Consider the following 19426-nt stretch of genomic DNA (forward strand, 5'->3'; position numbering starts at 1 on the left):
GGCTGCAGCGATTTAGCTGAGATTTGGCACATACACACCTTGGAACCTGGAAAGAAACATAGGCTACGTATTCACAAGCCCCGAATTTGCCGAACCGCAAGGCTAATGAAGCTGCGATGACGTCATCCACTCTGTTTCAGGTGCTTTGCGGTAGGCCCGTGGGATTAGGTGGATGGCGCTACGAACGCTGGACACGCTGGTGAACATGGCGCATACTCCATGCTCCCGAGCGTCCGGGCCGCATGCTGTCCTTTGCAGGAACCCGCGCGGCATGTGCATTGCCTGTGCCGTTCTGTGACTCCGGCGGCGGACTGTACTCAGCAGCCTCTGCCGGCTGTGCAGCGGGGGTCAGCCTGGACTGTGGTGGCACGAGGAGCTTGGGGGCCACGCAGGGGTAGGGGGAATACAGGAAGGGGGGCAGCGTGGCGGGAGGGAAAGCAGGACTGTTGACGGTAGTGAGTGTACCGGTGGGTTGCGAGGGGGGCCACGGACATAGTCAAAGCTGGACTGTTGACGGTAGTCAGCGCGCTGGTGGATCGTGCAGGGAACAACGAAGTTGTGGGAAGTGCTAGTATAATATAATATATTGCAAAATCGGAAAAAAAATGTGGGGGTAAAATGGGAAAATAAGCACAATTCTGTCAATGTTTTTTAGGTTTTGTTTCCCGGTATCCAGTGTGCAGGAACTTTAACCCTTCTACTATTACAATGGATATTAGTTATTTAAATATGGCGGCCGCTAAGTAGCTGAGTGTCTACTCGGTCTCTGCTGTATTATACAATGCCCTCAAGTGCCTAAAAATACAGAGATCCAAGGGCTTTGATCACACACATACATAATAAAAAAGTGAAACAAATATCCCTGTGTCCAAAAACACCAGTCTACAACCTTATAAAAATATTTTTTACATTCGGTAAACAGCGTAGCGGGAAAAAACTCAAGAGATGAGAGATGCCACTTCTTCATTGCTTTACCTCCCATAAAAATGTGGATAAAAAGCAATCAAAACAATCGAAATTCCCCAAAAATGTGGTAAATAAAGTAAATTTGGCCTTAAAAAAATAAATTAAAAAAGGCGTCTGTATATGGAAGAATAAAAGAAAGTCATGGGTGTCCAATTAGATAAGTCCTAAAAATTCTTTTTTGCAACGTTTTGGATTAGATGTTAAAAAAAAAAAAATAATAAATTGGAATCGCCGTCAACGTATCAACCCACAAAATACAGGTAACGTCATTTTGGCTGCACGAGGAACACCGTAAAGCCGTAAAGGAAGTCAAACAAAAGTAGTTTTTGTCTAATTCCACCCCATTCTGAAATTTTTTCCAGTTGTACAGAATATTGAATGTACAATTTTGTCCTGCAAAAATTAAAGCCTCTATTCAATCTATTCTCAAGTCGAGCTTTAACGGGATCCTATCATTATTTTTTTTTTTTTTTTTTCCTGCCTAACACATCGGAATAGACTTAAGAAAGGCTATTCTTCTCCTACCTTTAGGGTGCATTCACACTATAAGTATACGCTGAGCTGATTCTGAACGTAAAACACATTCAGAATCAGCGCGTACAGAGCAGATCCCATTCATTTCAATGGCAGCCGGCATACGAGCGCTCCCCGTTGAAATGAATGGGCTGCTTTTTCCCCTATTGCTTTCAATGTGATACGCGGCACCCATTCAAGTCAATGGGATCTGGTTTTTACGCGCTAATTCTGATCGAGTTTTACGTTCTGATCGAGTGAATACTCCGTATGAAGGCTCGCTTTAAATGTTATGTGTTTTCCTGATACCGTTATGCTTAACATTATTTAGATTTAAAACTGATTTTTTTTTGTGTGTTATTTCTACATGGATACTTAGTTGGTGCTTTGAGTTTGTGTTGGGTATCTCTGTGGTTTATCTAGTATTGAGACTGCTTTGGCTTTGAACAGGATTAATAGCCGATCTGCAGCTTGCTGGGCAGATGAAGGAGTGAAGTTCTGAAGCGGGCCGGTGATGCTCAATGATCAAGATCCTCCAATACTAATGACAGGCCATTCTGCAATGTGGGCTTCATCCCTGCCAAGATCTCTACAGGAAATAATAAGCCCTAATTGCTGTGAACACGTAAAACCAACACGAAAGCTGCAGCATTATGATAACCCGCCATCACTCTGCCTTCATTTATTTGTAAATTGGCAATATTTCTCAACTTCGGAGCAGGCGTACGATAACTAATTGAATAAACTGCTGAAACACATCTTCTGTCAATTCCTAGAAAGTGTTAATTTTTAATGAGGCACTTCCATATGCATAATATATCATATACTCATTGTTTTTTGGCTTTAGAGCAGATGTAACATAATGTAGGAGACTTGAGAATCAAGAAAAATTACTTTGTCCTTCCAGATAGATATATACAAGCATAGAATACTTTTACTGCCATATTTACGTTACATATAGTATAGCATAGTGCAGAACAGTTCAGTATAACATAGTACATTACAGGACAGTATAGTATAGATCAGGACAGTGCAGTGCGGTACAATATGGTATAATACATTGTAGAGCATTATAGTACAGTATAGCACAAGACCATACAGTACAGCATAGTGTAGTATAGGACAGTGCAGTATAGTCCAAGATATGGCGGTATAGTATAGTGCACTATAGTACAGTACATTATTGTATAATACAGGATAGGACAGTGTAATACAGTACAGTCTAGTACATTATAGTATCATATAGGACTTCAGTTTGTCAGGAGATGCCAACCAACTATTTCATTTTTTGCAGTCATGATATAAATTAGTTCCACTGTTTTGTCACTAGATGGCAGTAATTCAACTTTTTTCAACTATAAGAATGTTTGAAAAAAGGAGTTCAAGGAGGAAGACATTGAACTGTGGGGGGCAAGTGGAGGAATACGTTATTATTGTTATGCTTACTTGTATAGCGCCATCATATTCCGCAGCGCTTTACAGACATTGACAGTCACTGTCCCATATAGGGCTCACAATCTACAGTGGGGGTAAATGGAGGGGACATTAAACTGTGAGGGCAGCTGAAGGGGACATTAAACTGCAGGTAGATGGAGGGGGTTTGGAGGAAGTTGGAGGGGGATATTAAACTGAGGGGGTTGATTGAGGGGAACATTAACCCCTTCCCGACATGCACCGTAATAGTACGGCGCATGTCGGGTCTGTAACTATGGCGACCGCCCGGGAGCCGGGCGGCTGTCATAGCCGCCGGGTGTCTACTGCTTTAAGCAGTAGACAACCGGCTTTAATGCCTCCGATCGGAGGCATTAACCCCTCCGGCGCCACGGTCAAAGGGCCGACGTCACGTTGGCATGACAGCCGGGAGCCTTTACAAGGCTCCCAGGCTTGTCTGCAAATTCTCTGCTTGTCTGCAAAGGATGATTTATTGTAATGCATTGCATTAGTGATCAGACCCCCTGGGGTTCAACACCCCTAGGGGGTCTAATAAATGCAAAAAAAAAAAAATTAAAAATAATTAAAAGTATTAAAAGTTCAAATCACCCCCCTTTCCCTAGAACAAATATAAAAGTAGTTAAAAACTGTGAAACACATACATGTTAGGTATCCCCGTGTCCAAAATCGCCCGCTCTACAAATCTATAAAAATATTTTTCCTGTTCGGTAAACGCCGTAGCGGGAAAAATAGTCAAAAGTGCCAAACCGCCGTTTTTTCACTGTTTTGATTCTGATAAAAATTTGAATAAAAAGTGATCAAAGCAATAACATTTCCCCAAAATGGTAGAACTACAAAGTACACCCGACCACGCAAAAAAAGACGCCCTATTCATCCTTGTACACTTAAGTATAAAAAAGTTACGGCTGTCGGAATATGGCGACTTTTAGAAAAAAAAATTTTTTAACACAGTTTTAGATTTTTTTTAAGGGGTCAAAATGTAAATAAAACCATATCAATTTGGTATCCTGGAACCGTACCGAAACATAGAATATAGGGGACATGTCATTTTGGTTGCACATTGAACGCCGTAAAACCAAAGCCTGTAAGAAAGTCGCAGAAATGCATTTTTTTCTTCAAATCCACCCCATTCTGAATTTTTTCCCTGCTTTCCAGTACATTATATAGAATAATTAATGGTGGCATCATGAAGAAAAATTTGTCCCGCAAAAATTAAGACCTCATATGGCTCTGGGAGCGGAGAAATAGAAAAGTTATGGGGTTTAGAAGGAGGGGAGTCAAAAACGAAAATCAAAAAATGCCATCGGCGGGAAAGAGTTAAACTGTGGGAGTGGCTGAAGGGGTACAATAAACTATTGGGGCACCAGGGGGGTGACATTATAATGTAGGGGCATAGAAATGGATGGGAATGGGCCGAGTCAAAGTAGAAATGGGTGGGATTAAATTTGCCATGGTGCGCATTCCTTCCCTCTTTCTGTTCTTTGAAGTTGGGGGTAGGCCTTGCACTGTATTTGGGGACTTCCTCCTGTCTATAACATCTTTCAGCTGTCTGCACTAAACTATTCAGGTTCCTCCTGCAATGGATAGTCCCGGGCTACTCCAACCTTAGTACCTAATGGGTTCTCTCAGCTTTGGATCCTTCTGTACCTAAGAATTTGTCCTTTCTGTAACCTCTGGGATCACATCACACTCAATGGTAGGGGAGAGTAGGCACAAATAAAATGGAACCAGAACAGCAACAGGCACACACCGCTGGAGGCTTAAAGGGTCAGTCCATGGTCTCTCTACTACCTTAAAGTCCCACTACCATAGTTTCCGCCTCTCCTCACTTCAGTACTTGGTAAGCCGCAGCAGTGCCCCAGGGAGCCTACAACACTGCCAGTTCCAACAATACAGGGTTTCCTTGCAGTTGACTAGAAATAGGAATCACTAAGAAGTCATTGTTGGTGTGCACAGAGTCTGACATGAGAATGTGTTTTGTGGTCAGACTTGGACTGGCCCATAGGTGAACAGTCTGTGAGGACCTCTGGGCCAGTTGATCTAGAATGGCACAGTGCAGTCACTGTACTTCATACAGATACTCTTCCTACAGCCATTCACTTCTACGGGGCTGCCAGAGATTACAGTCCCAGAAACCTGATAGAAGTGAATGGACCACCGGTCTCGCATGCGCACTGGTGCTCCATTCACAAGGAGCACAAAATAAGAAAAGCATGCCGGGGACCACCAGTGCCCAGGAGAGATGGGTATAACTGGTGCTGCACAAGTTCAGCCACTACCTATCGGATTATTCCAACAAGTAGAGGCCAATGTTTTACTCACCAATACTAGCTCCTGTCATGTCTGGTCTCTGCTTCTGCCTCCAGGGAATGGATGTGGAAGAACACTGGAACAGGCATTGGTGACGGCTACCTCTTGGAATAATCCAATAGTGTTCTGTGAGCGTCACTTCTATTAGTCATGTGGCCTGTTTACAGCTCAGTCCCATTAAATATATAGGTTAGGTGAGTATTATCCCCTGTGTAGGGGCACTAAGGCGGTATTATCAAACTTTGTGTAGGGAAGGGGGCATTATATTGTGTGAGGGTCACTAAGGGGCAGAAAGGGTCTAAGCTTTTCTCTCTTTGTGTCTAAACAGTGACCATTATGTAACTTCTTATACACCCATGTGGCAGCGCTGTGACCAGTGCTTGGCTCCGCTCAGGATGCTCTAGCCTCTCTGCTGCCTGAGGCGACCTAGGGAAAGGTCCTTCCATCCCCACAAAAAAAATACCCAACCCAGCAATCTTTGTTTCCATGATGGGAACGCCTAATTAAAATAAAAGACAATGCTGCTTCATTTGCAGATCAAAAAATCCCCTTATTTGGCCCACAGACAGTATAATGCCCCTTTTACTATCCCCCACAGTATATTATCCCCTTAAAGGTTTATCCCCACTTCGCATACTCACCATTCTTCACTGCTGTAAAATCTTCTTTCTTCCTGGTTTCTTGCATCATTTGGTGGGTGGGGTTTCATATGCAACCTGTTGTTTAGCTCCGCCCCCAAACTAGCATGTAGCTCCGCCCACCCATATTGGACTATGAAGTACAGGCAGCAGCAACTCCATTCTGTGTTACATACAGAGACTGCCTGTCTCTGCCATAATGAACACAATTGAATTAGCTAGCTTGATAACTGGGAGAACAGAAGACGTTCAGAAATGAAAGCAGCTCCTCTCCCCTATCTGCTAACAGGAAGCTAGGTCACATGGTGCAGACACAGGAATAGCTAGATACACAGGCTCGCTCCCTGCACTTAGCCCCTCCTCCCTCCCCCCTGAGAGCAGCAGACACATCATTTGACTCAGAAGCAGCTAAGTCAGGGCTGTGGCCACAAAGAATTGAATAAAGTAAGATAGTGGACAAACAAAGCAGTTTTGCTGAAGCAATGTATTTAGGAAAAGTCTTACATCCACATTAACAAGCAGTATAGATAGGATCCTTGTGATGGGACAACCCCTTTAAGGAGATGTTCACATGTAGGAATTTGATGCTGACTTGGTGATGGATTCTGCCTTTCATTGTTTTACTGTCCCCCACACAGGACACTACCTGTTAAAATAATGTCACCCCTCAGTTTGTGCCAGGAAGCGCCGCCTGAGGCTGTCTCCTGAGGTCGCCTCATGACAGGTGCGGCCTTACTCATGGCAGAGAGTGTTACAGCTTAAATCAATACCAGTTCCTGACTCACATAGATTTAATTACAGCACAGGGGAGTGTGTCTGACTTATTAAACGGGTTGTCTAGGATAAAAAAAAAAGAATATATATTCAGCTGGTGAAGGTGAAATCCTGATGATCTTTAAGCATGTTCTACATGTTTTAAGCCAGTTTAAGGTGTGGATCGTACCAAACTTGCTCGACTTGAAACGAATCTTGGATCTGAGCTATCCAAACTTAAAACTAAATGAATCCTGAGAGGTTTACTCATCTCTGCTAGAAATCTTGTGCAGAAACCAAGAAATGTTTAACTCCCCAATGTCCAGCATAAAACAAGAAATGGAAAAAGCAATAAACAGTATAAAACAATACAAAACGGTGCAAACGTATTATATATCAATAAATCAGTAACGTCCATAGCAGTGGTCCCTTTAATGGACGCTGCATTTACAACATTTCTCAACATTGTATGCTGAAATGATGAAGACGTGTGAAGACTGTCTAAATGACATAATGACATAAAACACAGTAGTAAGACTTCATATACATCAAGTTCTTTCATGTTGTGTAAAATCCTTGTAAATCCAATTTAAAGAGCCCAGAAAATGGCCCCATTCAGAAGTTCTAAGGATGAAATGGCTGCAGCGACATATGTAAATTGCCATATGTGTTACTGGAAGACTCATGGGCCAGGAATTTCCTTGAGAAAGGGATGATTGTGACATTGGAGGCAGACGTCCCCTCCTTGTGATGGTCTATTAACCATGGAGTGGATGTTGTCAGGGAAAGTGACCCAGATTATTTCTCTACTGGTGGTTGCTCAGAAGTCAGCGGTGACACAGAGTCTGGTGGGAGTTGTGCAGATCCAATGTAGATGAGGGCCCCTGTGCAGGAACAGTTATGGGCCCCTTGTTTTCCAATATCTCAGTCCCTCTCACAACTCTCTAACAATCCACAAGAAATCCTTTGCCAAGTTCATTATTTTAGGCTATCCGCGCCCTGCTTCACCATATGGCCCCTGTCTTTGCTCTCGGTGTCTTGGGACAAGTAGGTGCAATTTGATGACGAATATCTCACCTGCTGCTCGCTGAAGCCTCTGCAACAGAGTCAGAAGAGAATGGCAGGGGAACGGGGTGAGGTGAGTATTGGTTTTTGGATTTTTTTTATGTTTGATTCATTATATTGTGGGCACAAGAAGAGGGCAACTGGAGCGGGACTTTACACTGTGTGGGCAACTGGTGGAGGACAATAAATTGTTGGGGCAGCTTGAGGGACACATTAAAGTTTGGGAGCAACTGGAGGGGGATACTACACTTAGGGGACAGCTGGAAGGGGACATTCAATTTTGGGGGAACTGGAGGGGGACTTTATAGTGTGGGGCAGCTGGAGTGGGATGTTAAACTGTGGGGGCAACTGGAGGGGGACATTAAGCTTTGGGGAAACTGGAGGGGATATTAAACTGGGGAAACTGGATGGGGACATTATAATGTGGGAGAATAGGGTGTCGGGGCTACTATAAGAGTGTTATACTGTGGGGGAACTGGACGGGGACATTATAATATGGGAGAATAAGGTGTCGGGGGTACTATAAGGGTGTTATACTGTGGGGGAAGTGCAAGGGGACATTATAATGTGGGAGAATAAGGTGTCAGGGCCACTATAAGGGTGTTATACTGTGGGGGAAGTGCAAGGGGACATTATAATGTGGGAGAATAGCGTGTCAGGGCCACTATAAGGGTGTTATACTGTGGGGGAAGTGCAAGGGGACATTATAATGTGGGAGAATAGCGTGTCAGGGCCACTATACGGATGTTATACTATGGGGGAAGTGCAAGGGGACATTATAATGTGGGAGAATAAGGTGTCAGGGCCACTATAAGGGTGTTATACTGTGGGGAAAGTGCAAGGGGACATTATAATGTGGGAGAATAGCGTGTCAGGGCCACTATAAGGGTGTTATACTGTGGGGGAAGTGCAAGGGGACATTATAATGTGGGAGAATAGCGTGTCAGGGCCACTATAAGGGTGTTATACTGTGGGGGAAGTGCAAGGGGACATTATAATGTGGAGAATAGCGTGTCAGAGCCACTATAAGGGTGTTATACTGTGGGGGAACTGGACGGGGACATTATAATGTGGGAGACTAGGGTGTCGGGGCTACTATAAGGGTGTTATACTGTGGGGGAACTGGACGGGGACATTATAATGTGGGAGAATAGCGTGTCAGGGCCACTATAAGGGTGTTATACTGTGGGGGAACTGGACAGGGACATTATAATGTGGGAGAATAGGGTGTCGGGGCTACTATAAGGGTGTTATACTGTGGGGGAACTGGACGGGGACATTATAATCTGGGAGAATAGGGTGTCGGGGCTACTATAAGGGTGTTATACTGTGGGGGAAGTGCAAGGGGACATTATAATGTGGGAGAATAGCGTGTCGGGGCTACTATAAGGGTGTTATACTGTGGGGGAACTGGACGGGGACATTATAATATGGGAGAATAAGGTGTCGGGGCTACTATAAGGGTGTTATACTGTGGGGGAAGTGCAAGGGGACATTATAATCTGGGAGAATAGGGTGTCAGGGCCACTATAAGGGTGTTATACTGTGGGGGAAGTGCAAGGGGACATTATAATGTGGGAGAATAGCGTGTCAGGGCCACTATAAGGGTGTTATACTGTGGGGGAAGTGCAAGGGGACATTATAATGTGGGAGAATAAGGTGTCGGGGCTACTATAAGGGTGTTATACTGTGGGGGAAGTGCAAGGGGACATTATAATGTGGGAGAATAAGGTGTCGGGGCTACTATAAGGGTGTTATACTGTGGGGGAAGTGCAAGGGGACATTATAATGTGGGAGAATAGCGTGTCAGGGCCACTATAAGGGTGGTATGCTGGGGGGGGGCACAAAGATATGGATGGAAATGGTTGTAACGAAAGTAGAAGTGGCTGGGTTGGAGATGGGTCTTACTACATGTAAATTTGCTGCGGCACGTTACTCATGCCACACATTCCATCCCCCTTCCAGTCCTTTGGAAGTTAATCATTCACGGTGTCATCATGTCATCATTATGGAACAAGGAAACCTTTGTGCCTAACTTCAAAAAACATGGAGTAAAATTTATCAATAATATTGTAAGATATAGAAATTCACGATTCTGTGCAAATGATGTAGAATTGCACCAAAGTGATTATAATGGTGAAAGTGTATATTGTGTTTTATTTTGCTTACTTATATATCGCCATCATATTCTGCAGCGCTTTACAGAGATTTTGTCACTGTCCCATATAGGACTCACAATCTACATTGCCTATCAGTATGTGTTCAGAGTGTGGGAGGAAACCGGAGCACCAGGAGGAAGCCCACCCAAACACGGGGAGAACATACAAACTCCTTGTCATTCTTTTTCTTTAGATAGCCACTAAAAGGTATCAATGTCTCTGTTTGTATCTCTTGTATCTACTGTCTAATACAATACAAACATTTTTCTTCTTTGCACTAACAATGACAAGACAAACTTCTCTTCCTTACACCACTTCATGGAATATTTAGCACCGCAAATGTTTACATTTATCCTACCGAGTATATCACATAGCGAGTATATCACATACTGAGTATATCACATTGATCATTGTGAAGGAATTTGTGTAATTCCCTCATTATGTTCATGGTTGTAACTGACTAGTATTCATGTATAGTACAAGAAGCCTATCAAAATCCTCCTGCTGCACCAGAAGTTATCAGCAGGGGGCAGAATTACAGTATAACATTAATGTGATCACTAACACTGGGTATCAACTACTATATGACAGATACAACATAGCACAAAGTAGGAAGTGGTATATCTATTGCAGCCATTGATAGTATAGATCTGCTATTTACAGTATCTATCTATCTATCTATCTATCTATCTATCTATCTATCTATCTATCATCTATCTATCATATCTATCTTCTATCTATACATCTATCTATCTCCTATCTATCTATCTATCTATCTATCTATCTATCTATCTATCTATCATATCTATCTATCTATCTATCTATCTATCTATCATCTATCTATCATATCTATCTTCTATCTATACATCTATCTATCTATCTCCTATCTATCTATCTATCTATCTATCTATCTATCTATCTATCTATCTATCTCCTATCTATCTATCTATCTATCTATCTATCTATCTATCTATCTATCTCTAGTATCTATATATCTACCTACCTATCTCTTATCTATCTATCTATCTATCTATCTATCTATCTATCTATCTATCTATCTATCTATCTATCTATCTATCATATCTATCTATCTATCTCCTATCTATCTATCTATCTATCTATCTATCTATCTATCTATCTATCTATCCATCTATCTCCTATCTATCTATCTATCTATCTATCTATCTATCATCTATCTATCTATCTATCTATCTATCTACCTATCTATCTATCATATCTATCTTCTATCTATACATCTATCTATCTATCTATCTATCTATCTATCTATCTATCTATCTATCTATCTATCTATCTCCTATCTATCTATCTATCTCCTATCTATCTATCTCATATCTATCTATCTATCTATCTATCTATCTATCTATCTATCTATCACCTATCTATCTGTCCAGCTATTCAGTTGTACACTAGTTTTTTTTTTCTCCTTATTTTTTTTTAATATTATCTATCCCGCCATCTTTGTCACTATTTTCAATCTCATTGTTGTCCTCAGTTTTGGGTCATCATTTTATATACCACAATATCTCCTTGTTTCTTCCTGGATACAAGTGAAGGATTATCGAGATTTCTTGCATGTTGGATTAAAGGATCTTTATTCTCGTAATAAAATACCTCACCCCAGACTATCATCGCGGTCTCTGACTCTGGCTATGTCGCTATATACATGCACTGCGTGGGTCACTGCTACTCTGTTCTGTTATTTGGCATTTCTATACTATTCAGATACTTTGTGATAAGGTCAATGTAAGGAAGGAAAACAAAAATGCCAGGATATCAAGGAGACAGCGAGAGGATATTTAGAAGAAAGGGAGATATGAACCTGAACTCAGCATTGTTTTATAAAACCACCAGGAAGCCAAAGCTGAAGACTGAATAAACTAAGTGTAACCTGATATGTAGTGTGTGTGTGTGTGGTGGTGGTGTGTGGTGGTGGTGGTGGTGGGGATATGTAGTACGTGTACATGTAGTGTGTGTATCTCATATACAGTCCTATGAAAAAGTTTGGGCACCCCTATTAATCTTAATCATTTTTAGTTCTAAATATTTTGGTGTTTGCAGCATCCATTTCAGTTTGATATATCTAATAACTGATGGACACAGTAATATTTCAGGATTGAAATGAGGTTTATTGTACTAACAGAAAATGTGTAATATGCATTAAACCAAAATTTGACCGGTGCAAAAGTATGGGCACCTCAACAGAAAAGTGACATTAATATTTAGTAGATCCTCCTTTTGCCTCTAGTCGCTTCCTGTAGATTTAATCAGTTCCTGGATCCTGGATGAAGGGATTTTGGACCATTCCTCTATACAAAACAATTCAAGTTCAGTTAAGTTTGATGGTCGCCGAGCATGGACAGCCCGCTTCAAATCATCCCACAGATGTTCAATGATATTCAGGTCTGGGGACTGGGATGGCCATTCCAGAACATTGTAATTGTTCCTCTGCATGATTGCCTGAGTTGATTTGGAGCGGTGTTTTGGATCATTGTCTTGCTGAAATATCCATCTCCGGCGTAACTTCAACTTCGTCACTGATTCTTGAACATTATTCTCAAGAATCTGTTGATACTGAGTGGAATCCATGCGACCTTCAACTTTAACAAGATTCCCGGTGTTGGCATTGGCCACACAGCCCCAAAGCATGATGGAACCCCCACCAAATTTTACAGTGGGTAGCAAGTGTTTTTCTTGGAATGCTGTTTTTTTTGGACACTATGCATAACGCCTTTTTGTATGACCAAACAACTCAATCTTTGCTTCATCAGTCCACAGGACCTTCTTCCAAAATGAAGCTGGCTTGTTCAAATGTCCTTTTGCATACCTCAGATGACTCTGTTTGTGGCGTGCTTGCAGAAACGGCTTCCTTCTCATCACTCTCCCATACAGCTTCTCCTTGTGCAAAGTGTGCTGTATTGTTGACCGATGCACAGTGACACCATCTGCAGCAAGATGATGCTGCAGCTCTTTGGAGGTGGTCTAAGGATTGTCCTGGACTGTTCTCACCATTCTTCTTCTCTGCCTTTCTAATATTTTTCTTGGCCTGCCACTTCTGGGCTTAACAAGAACTGTCCCTGTGGTCTTCCATTTCCTTACTATGTTCCTCAGTGGAAACTGACAGGTTAAATCTCTCAGACAACTTTTTGTATCCTTCCCCTGAACAACTATGTTGGACAATCTTTGTTTTCAGATCATTTGAGAGCGGGCTGTCCATGCTCGGCGACCATCAAACTTAACTGAACCTGAATTGTTTTGTATAGAGGAATGGTCCAAAATACCTTCATCCAGGATCCAGGAACTGATTAAAAGCTACAGGAAGCGACTAGAGGCTGTTATCTTTGCAAAAGGAGGAGCTACTAAATATTAATGTCACTTCTCTGTTGAGGTGCCCATACTTTTGCACTGGTCAAATTTTGGTTTAATGCATATTGCACATTTTATGTTAGTACAATAAATCTAATTTCAATCCTGAAATATTACTGTGTCCATCAGTTATTAGATATATCAAACTGAAATGGCTGTTGTAAATACCAAAATATTTAGAACTAAAAATGATTAAGATTAATAGGGGTGCCCAAACTTTTTCATAGGACTGTATTTATATATATATATATATATATATATATATATATATATATATATATATATATATATATATATATGAGTTTCTGTCTGTCTGTCTTCTATGCCCAACCAAACGACTGGAACGATCTTCACCAAATTCGGCCCACAGATATATCAGGTGTTCGGGAAGGTTTTAGACTGGGCCTCAACCCTCTCGGAGGAACCATTCCTGAGATACAGCATTCCCAAAACAGTGACCTGCATTAGCCAATACAAACCTGCAAGTCTTTCACTCATATTCCAACTGCTATACACACGGTCACTTCACATACATACAGCAATTCTCCAGTTGTATCCAACACTGATATCCAACACTGAGATACACACATCAGTGAATTAGATACACAGCTAGGCACCCAGTATCACACACCAGAGGGTTAGATACACAGCTCGGCACACACTATCACACATCAGAGGCTTAGATACACAGCTCAGCACACAGTATCACACATCAGAGGATTAGATACACAGCTCGGCACACACTATCACACATCAGAGAATTAGATACACAGCTCAGTATCACAGTATCACGCATCAGTGAATTAGATACACAGCTAGGCATCCGCTATCACACATCAGAGGATTAGATACACAGCTCAGCACACAGTATCACACATCAGAGTATTAGATACACAGCTCAGCACATGGTATCACACATCAGAGGATTAGATACACAGCTCAGCACACGGTATCACACATCAGAGGATTAGATACACAGCTCAGCACACACTATCACACATCAGAGGATTAAACACACAGTATCACACATCAGATGATTAGATACACAGGTGAGCACACATAGAGAATTATATACACAGCTCAGCACCAGTGGCGTAACTAGGAATGGCGGGGCCCCATGGCGAACTTTTGACATGCCCCCCCTTCCCCCCGGACCAACATCTACACTAAAGACCTCGACCGACCCCTCCAACGCTTTTCAGACCCCAGAGTATAATAATTGGAGACCCAGGGGGAGAAAAACATTTAAAAAAAAAAACTCTGTTGCTCACCTATCTCCCGTCTCCTACGATGTCGGCCTCCGAAGTAGTCCATCTTTAATGACGTCAGACGTCACATGACCCGCGACACAGGCCGGGGTCATGAGACGCCAAACGACTAGGCCGAAGCCTGCCCGGATCATAGAGAGTTAAGTAACTGTGTTTTTTATGTTTCTTATCTCTCCCGGGCTGCCGATCATTATACTCGGAGGTCTGAAAAGACCCCTGAGTATAATGATAGCAGCGGTAGCGGCTGTCACTGGGCCCCTAATATCTCGGGCCCTGTGGCAGCTGCCTCTGATGCTACGGCAGTAGTTACGCCACTGCTCAGCACACAGTATCACACATCAGAGGATTAGATACACAGGTCAGTACACATAGAGGGTCATATACACAGCTCAGCACACACTATCACATATCAGAGGATTAGATATACAGGTCAGCACAGTAACACACATCAGAGGATTAGATACATAGGTCAGCACACATAGAGGATCATATACACAGCTCAGCACACACTATCACACATCAAAGGATTAGATATGCAGGTCAGCACAGTATCACACATCAGAGGACTAGATACACAGGTCAACACACATAAAAGGATTAGATACACAGCTCAGCACACACTATCACACATCAGAGGATTAGATACACAGCTCAGCACACACTATCACACATCAGAGGATTAGATAAACAGCTCAGCACACACTATCACACATAGAGGATTGGATCCACAGCTCAGCACACACCATCACACATCAGGAGATTAGATACACAGCTCAGCACACACTATCACACATCAGAGGATTAGATACACAGCTCAGCACACGGTATCACACATAGAGGATTGGATACACAGTTCAGCACATACCATCACACATCAGGAGATTAGATACACAGCTCAGCACACACTATCACACATCAGAGGATTAGATACACAGTTCAGCACATACCATCACACATCAGGAGATTAGATACACAGCTCAGCACACACTATCACACATCAGAGGATTAGATACACAGCTCAGCACACACTATCACACATAGAGGATTGGATCCACAGCTCAGCACACACCATCACACATCAGGAGATTAGATACACAGCTCAGCACACACTATCACACATCAGAGGATTAGATACACAGCTCAGCACACACTATCACACATAGAGGATTGGATACACAGTTCAGCACATACCATCACACATCAGGAGATTAGATACACAGCTCAGCACACACTATCACACATCAGAGGATTACATACACAGTTTAGCATGCACCATCACCCATCAGAACGTTACTCCAGGTTTCCTTAACAAGCGAGCCATTTTTCTTCACTACTGTATGTCAGCTTTAAAGGAGCAGGGCACTATAGATGACACTGTTACACAAGCTGACATTCACACAGCTTTACTCCAGGTATCCATAACAACTGATCTCAGGTTTTTCACTGATATCCAAACTGAGATACACAAGATCGCATGATGCTTATGGACACACACACACAAACGACATACAAAATACACCAGTGCAAAACTGGGCAATTCGTATGGGGCCACTACACAAATAAAAAATGAAATATTCCTGTGCAAAGCTGGGTCCTCCTGCTAGTATTTAATATATATATGTGTGTATGTAGTGTGTGTATATATGTAGTGTGTGTTTGTGTGAGTATATGTAATGTGTGTGAGTATGTAGTGTATGTATATGAAGTGTATATGTATTTTTGTGTGTAAGTATATGCAGTGTGTGTATTTAATGTATGTAGTATGTGTGTGTATGTGTAGTATATGAGTATGTATGTATCTGTGTTAATGTGTGAGTGCATATGTAACGTGTCTGTACTTAGTGTGTGTACTAGGTGTATGTATGTAGTGTGTGTATTTGTCTATGTAGTGCGTGTATTTGTGTATGTAGCGTGCCTGTACTCAGTGTGTGTACTATGTGTATTTTTGTGTATATAGCGTGTGTATGTAATGTGTGTATATGTATATTTAGTCTATGATTATGAGTGTATATAGTGCATGTGTGTATAGAGAATGTGTGTGTCTACTATGCGGAGTACACCTAATATTCCCTATTACCACCTTCCCTGCACCTGCGGTGCCATGTCTGTGCAATGAGTGGGCACACACCGCCTCCTGTGCCAACCTGCCTGCCGCTGCAGAGCTCTGCTGTGCTGACTTGGTCTATCCATTGTGAAATCTCTAGCTCCACCCCGGCCATTCATTGCTGCTTTGACTATAAGATCTCCAGCTACTTAGGCAGGCTGAGCTATTGACTTTCTGCCTGGCTGCTGCTGCCACCACATCGGAGTCTGGGACAGGTCTGTGCCCTGCGGCTTCTCTGCTGGAACATGGACACAAGTAATTACATTGCTTTGCTGTTGTTAATCCAAGGTAAGGTCTTATAATATTTACTGTATAAAGTGAATTGTTTCCTATCTTATCCGTACAAAGATTTGCACAAGTCTGGTACAGTCCTAGATGCAGCAGGTGTGAGTTTGTCACTTGTAGCCAACTTGTATTTGTCACTTGTTACTTATTTGTTACCTTTATTTTGTGTGTATTTGTGGTCTTACATAGGACTGCAGGCAAACTTACTTATAGTTTATTGAGATATTAGGCTGTGCTCACACTGGTGACTACAGAGCCATAAGTGATGTGACGGACCATTGGACTTGTTACTTGGCACCATTTATTTCACATGTGGCGGTGGTCTTACATAGGACTGCAGGTGAACTGTGTTAGTATCATTTACTGGCGTGATGGACCTTTGGATGGTCCCATTAACTTTAATGGGGTCAACCGGTCTCTTCGGAATTTTGTTAGTTTTGGCAGTGAGAACAATGCTGCAGACTGATCTATTCTTGCCATTAAATATATTGGAAAGTGCGACGGAAAACACGTATCGGAGAATGAACAGAGCCTGGAATGACAAACTCAGCTCTGCTAGATCATATTGTTTTACATCACATTGGCATTTCATACACAAATGTAGCAGAGGCAAACGTGTTGTCTTCTCTTATCCAGCGTACTTCATGGCGTGCAGTCCTGTGCAAGAACACAGCTCAAAAATACATTGTGATATATGACAAACCTAGGTCTGCTACATTACCAAACTCAGCACTGCTACATACCGTACAGTAAAACGGCTCCTATAGACCACCCCTATAGCCAAACCCCATATTCAGTGAGTTGTAGAATAGCGCAACGCAGTCCTATGTCAAACGTCACTTTATGGAGATATTACTATGAATTGTTCCTAATGACACACTCACCTCTACTACACCTGACAGACTCAGCACCACTATGTCAGGAATAACTGAGCAATTCCTGTCTTTTCTTGTATCCCGCACATGCTATAACTTGACTGTGGACTTCCTCATGAGTGATATCCCCAATAAGAAGCTCACATAAGAATAGCCGGCGGATATTTCCAGTAGTTTGTGACTGCATAGTAGGAGGTTGCAGTGTTTTTGTTTGCACTGTATCTGTCACGTGTACTGTAGATGCAGCAGTGCTGAAATTGTCATTTAAAGGGGACCTGTCACTACATTTGAAAAGCCCCATAACTTGCCACATCTGATCGGCACTGTCAACCTGATCATTTTGGTGTTTCGTTTTTCCAAATCTGTTCAGCCATTCCAAAGATATAAGCCCTGTTAGTGTTGATGTAAACTAGGATCTAGTAGTCAAGTGGGCGGTAACACTACATGACATTCAGCACACAAAGACTCTGCCACTGAGTGTTACTGCCCACATGGCTAGTAGACCCTAATCATCAACACTGTTCAGCCATTCCACAGATATAAGCCCTCTTAGTGTTGATGTAAATTAGGATCTAGTAGTCAAGTGGGCAGTAACATCACGTGACATACAGCACACAGAGACCCCCAAACCCCCCCCCCCCCGAGTGTTACTGCCCACTTGGCTAGTAGACTCTAATCCTCAACACTGTTCAGCCATTCCATAGATATAAGCCCTCTTAGTGTTGATGTAAATTAGGATCTAGTAGTCAAGTGGGCGGTAACATTTCATGACATACAGCACACAGAGACCCCGCCCCTGAGTGTTACTGCCCACTTGGCTAGTAGACCCTAATCATTAGCACTGTTCAGCCATTCCATAGATATAAGCCCTTTTAGTGTTGATGGGCTTATTGGGCTTTTCAGAGGTGGTGACAGGTCCCCTTTAAATGACAAATTCAGCACCGCTACATCTAGGGAACCTGTGGCAGATATAGTGCAAACAAAAACAGTGCAGCCATTCCAAAGATATAAGCCCTTGTAGTGTTGATGATTAGTGTCTACTAGTCAAGTGGGCGGTAACATTGTAGTAACTATGTGGGCGGGGTCTGTGTGCTGTATGTCATGCAGTGTTACCACCCACTTATCTAGTAGACCGTAATTTATATCATCACTAAAATGACTTATATCTTTGGAATAGCTGAACGGATTTGCATAAACAAAACACCAACATGCTCGGGGTGACGGCACTGATCAGATGATGTAGGTCATTAGGCTATTGAGACTTGGTGACAGGTCCTCTTTAACTGAAAGGGACTGCAGCTACTTCACTGATGTACTTGACTCTGCTACATGTTGTTGCCATTGATGGGTATGTTCATGTTGTGTCGCATCTTCATCATCATCATCATCCATATTATCTGACTCTGCGTTCTATCCTAATGAGGTCAGCGTCCTGTCTGCCTGCAGTTTAATAGGGGGTCAGACGGGTCTTTGATGTGAAGTTTCCAGAGCCCCTTGTCTCTACAGACCATTATCTTGAAGACCCCCGGTAGTGGGCCTGCCCTTGGCTTCTTTCTTAACCCATCTGGCGCCTTTTAGTTAAACTATAAGTCACATCAAAGAAGATCTTTGAAGATCACTTAAAGTAACGTCTACACTTTCTCCTCCAAACTAA

General features: G+C 42.4%; 1 protein-coding gene across 1 annotated transcript in view; it reads left to right on the forward strand.

Moving 5' to 3' along the window:
• The first annotated feature begins 16810 nt into the window (after positions 1-16810).
• The window catches only part of ITGA2 (integrin subunit alpha 2), an 86685-nt gene continuing 84069 nt past the window's right edge, over positions 16811-19426 (forward strand). The window contains exon 1 of the mRNA XM_075269561.1: positions 16811-16900. Coding sequence (XP_075125662.1) covers positions 16858-16900 — 43 coding nt within the window. The 5' untranslated portion in view covers positions 16811-16857. The remainder of the gene's footprint in view (positions 16901-19426) is intronic.

The sequence above is a fragment of the Leptodactylus fuscus genome, chromosome 1 (assembly GCF_031893055.1).
Source record: "Leptodactylus fuscus isolate aLepFus1 chromosome 1, aLepFus1.hap2, whole genome shotgun sequence".
In the NCBI taxonomy this organism is placed as follows: Eukaryota; Metazoa; Chordata; class Amphibia; order Anura; family Leptodactylidae; genus Leptodactylus; species Leptodactylus fuscus.